Consider the following 3,592-nt stretch of genomic DNA (forward strand, 5'->3'; position numbering starts at 1 on the left):
TGTAATCGCGCGAACTCTTCGTCATTTGTCCCCGTTGGAATGTTGTCTGTCTCCGTAATCAGGTATAAGCAATTTATCCTTCAATGGGTTCTTTTTCCTAAGTCTTTTCATTGACTTTATATACTTTACTCACATAGAGAAGAAGAAAAATAAAAGAGGAGGGGAAGGAGAAAGGGGAGAAAAGAGGAATAAAGTATGAGACATTAATTCCATCTCATCAGCATTACTCATTAACATCAAATGATTTTCTACTGCGAATAATTTATTTCGAACACTAAATACAAAGAAAGCATTCCCGTCCAAAACCAGTTGAAATTAATTTGATTGTTAAGTATAAAAAACGATTGCCTTTAAGCTAACATTTACACAGACTGTCAGGTTCAAATTAATTATTTTGGGTAAAAAACCTGTCTTGCTCGCTAAAAATAATATCAACTGCACTCAAAGATGGTTAAGTTTTCAATTGCTTTCAGCAGAATATAAATATATGTTGTGTTCACGTGATTTCTTGGGTTTCTGCTGGATCTATTAGACTTTCCAGATACAGTCAAAAATCGTATTGTGCACAGCGTTCATTTTGGCATTTAGCGGATAATGCAGATAATTAAATATCGAATAAATTCACGATAGCTAAAGAATCTAATTTTCAATATTTCACACTAATACCGCAATCATTTAGTAGAAATATATTTTACTGAATTTAATCGAAAATGCCAACATATTAAACTCTATTATTTAAAGAGCATTTTATTTTATAAATTAACTATTACTGAGTATGAAGTAGGTAGCGAACGTCGTTTTTTAAAACTATAATCAATAATATAATTACAAGTAAATATAAGTTCTTTAAACAGTTAAACTTTCCAATACATTATATTAAAGAATAGTAAAGAAATATTCAAATACTTCTATGTTGCAACGTACCGATGTTAGATTAACATCTTAACTCTAAAAATCCCTATACTATATAAAAAAAATTGTACACAGATGATATCTTAACTGTAACGATACAAGCCTCTTTGATATTCCGACGAAAAGACATCGTCAAACAGATCTCCTCGTTTTTGTACACAGTTTCTTAGGGCTCAGCCAAATATGGTCATACGTCTCGTTCTTGAGTTTTGCCAGAACCTCAAAGTGAGTACGTTATTAGACAGACAATTTTGCCACATCAGAGCGTGGGGCTTATAGCTTAGTCAGTCAGAGAATTTTAGGAATCCGCTGATTCTGTAACTTACAAAACTTAGCGAGTGTAGGTTTTTGCTGACTTATGATAAAAGGGAAATGTATAGTGCAAGAGTTTTGGCTTTTTGCTCATAAGGACGCAATCTTTATTAAATAGTATATAATTATAATACCGAAATAAATGAATTTAACCTCAATATATTTTAATAGAAAATTACTTTCAATATAATTTAATGAAAAATTACTTAATAGCTATTTTTCTACGTTGAAGTTGTCCTGTACAAGGCTTGCTTTACGTAAACAAGTGGTTAAAGTTTGTTTTTAATGTTTTGTATATTACTTGTAGCAGGAACTATGACCTGACTTTATTTTTTTTTAAATGTTGCTATCTATTTTTACGGATTTTTGTTTTTGATGTTGTTTTTGGTCTTTTAGCAATTAATCACATGTACAAAGGTGTATGAATATTTCGCTGTTGAAGGTCGAAGGCATTATCAAGGCACCGTAGTTTTCTTTGCTTACTTTATTTGTACCGTCACAAGTACTTGATACCAATTTTCTAAATATGTACAATAATTGTAAAAGTTTCGTAAAGTATTTATATACATTGTTTTAATTTCTATCTTGATTTTCGCAGACTGCACTAATCCTCCATCGCTGACGTTCGGAACAGCCAATAAAAGCTCTGCTCTGGAAGGGTCATCTGTGACCTACACGTGTGATGCTGGATATCAATCTGTTGCTGATATCAAGAGCACGTGCACTGCAATGGGAAACTGGACTGCACCTAGTTCATTATGTCTCAGAGGTGTGCTAAGACCGAATCTTTAAGGAACATATATATATATATATATATATATATATATATATATATATATATATATATATATATATATATATATATATTAAAGTATATTTTAAAAAATTTTGATTAACAAAAGCATGGTTTTAAGAGGTCTCAAGAAATTATTTTATTATTTTAAGTTTACCGTTTTGAAAGTTGAAATTATCATTTTCTTTAACTTTGAAGCAAAGAAGATTCTCTTAAACGGATCTAAGTGGCGATATGTGAGTATAACTCATCTTGTAATATATTGGTCGTCATATTGTAAAATAGGCCTGCTAGGCATATAAACCGAATGACAAAGAAAAATGCTATTAATTATGGGCAGTGAGAATAAACGAAGATCTAGTCCGTCTTTTTGTGTAGTACAATGAAAGCACAGTATGTACCACAAAGCTATCCAAATTTCACCAAGTTTTAAAAATTGTTTTATTGCCAAAGTGGGCCGGCCTTACCGAAAAGCCCTTTGGCATTGAAATAATGACTGGGTCATCTATAGACCGAGCTTCTTTGCATTGGACATCACATTTTATTACTTGGGTATTTTTCTCTATTTCCAAATAGAGAGTGGTACAGATCTTTTGCGAACAAGTCTGACATTTTCCAGCAGTTTTGTTTTAACACGAGTTTTCTAATGCTTGTATACTAATATTCGGGTTGCCAATGTGAAATACTTGGTAAGCATTGACATACCGTTTTACACTGCTCCGGTGACCTAGTGGTTACAGCGTCCGCCTCGGATGCGTGAGGTCGTGGTTTCGAACTCCGGCCGAGTCATACGAAAGACTTATAAAAATGGTATCAACAGCTGCCTCGCTAGGCGCTCAGCATTAAGAGGTTAGTGTTAATTTGTGTTAGGACTGGTCGACCTGGTGTCAGGATAATGTGACTGGGTGGGACATGATGCTACATGTCTATTGAACCAAGCATTCAAATTTCACCATGGAGTGTTCCGTATGCCTCGCCTTATTTAACACTTTTTCATTTTGTATAAATTGAACATGTTTACTGCAATTAATGGGGAAAAAATTGATTTAAAATTTGTGTTTAAGATTTTGAAAGCCTGTAGGAGTGAACAATGTGTTTAAATTTCACGTCTGTGTTAAATAGGATCTGTCTGACCTTATGCAGTATTTTAAAAACCCAGTGTTACTATTTTGAATTGTACACTTAATAACTATTTTTCTAGGTTGAAGTTGTCGTGTACAAGGCTTGCTTTACGTAAACAAGAGATTAAAGTTTGTGTTTAAGGTTTGTTTATTGTTTGTAGTAGGAACTATGAATGTACATGACTTTAATATTTTGTGCTACCCATTTTCACAGCCTTTTTTGTTCTTATTGTTGTTTCTTTTTTGTATTAGCAATTAACTACATGTACAAGGGTAGCTAAACGTTTCCATGTTTAAGGTCGAAGGCATTATCAAGGTTCCAGTTTTCTTTGCTCAGTTAATTTGTACCGACACCAGTGCTTGCCATTAATTTTCGAAATATATGCAATAATTGCAGAAGTTAAGTTAAAATATTTGTATACATTGTTTTAATTTTCTGTCTTGATTTTCCCAG

General features: G+C 32.7%; 1 protein-coding gene across 1 annotated transcript in view; it reads left to right on the forward strand.

The window, feature by feature from the left end:
• Nucleotides 1-3,592, forward strand: part of LOC149786251 (sushi, von Willebrand factor type A, EGF and pentraxin domain-containing protein 1-like) — a 41,963-nt gene that overhangs the window by 24,585 nt on the left and 13,786 nt on the right. Inside the window, exon 10 of the mRNA XM_089976632.1 lies at nt 1,823-1,993. Within this exon, the coding sequence (XP_089832758.1) occupies nt 1,823-1,993 (171 nt within the window). The remainder of the gene's footprint in view (nt 1-1,822; nt 1,994-3,592) is intronic.

Source organism: Sinohyriopsis cumingii, chromosome 12 (genome assembly GCF_028554795.1).
Source record: "Sinohyriopsis cumingii isolate HCF-2022 chromosome 12, ASM2855479v2, whole genome shotgun sequence".
NCBI classification, from domain to species: Eukaryota; Metazoa; Mollusca; class Bivalvia; order Unionida; family Unionidae; genus Sinohyriopsis; species Sinohyriopsis cumingii.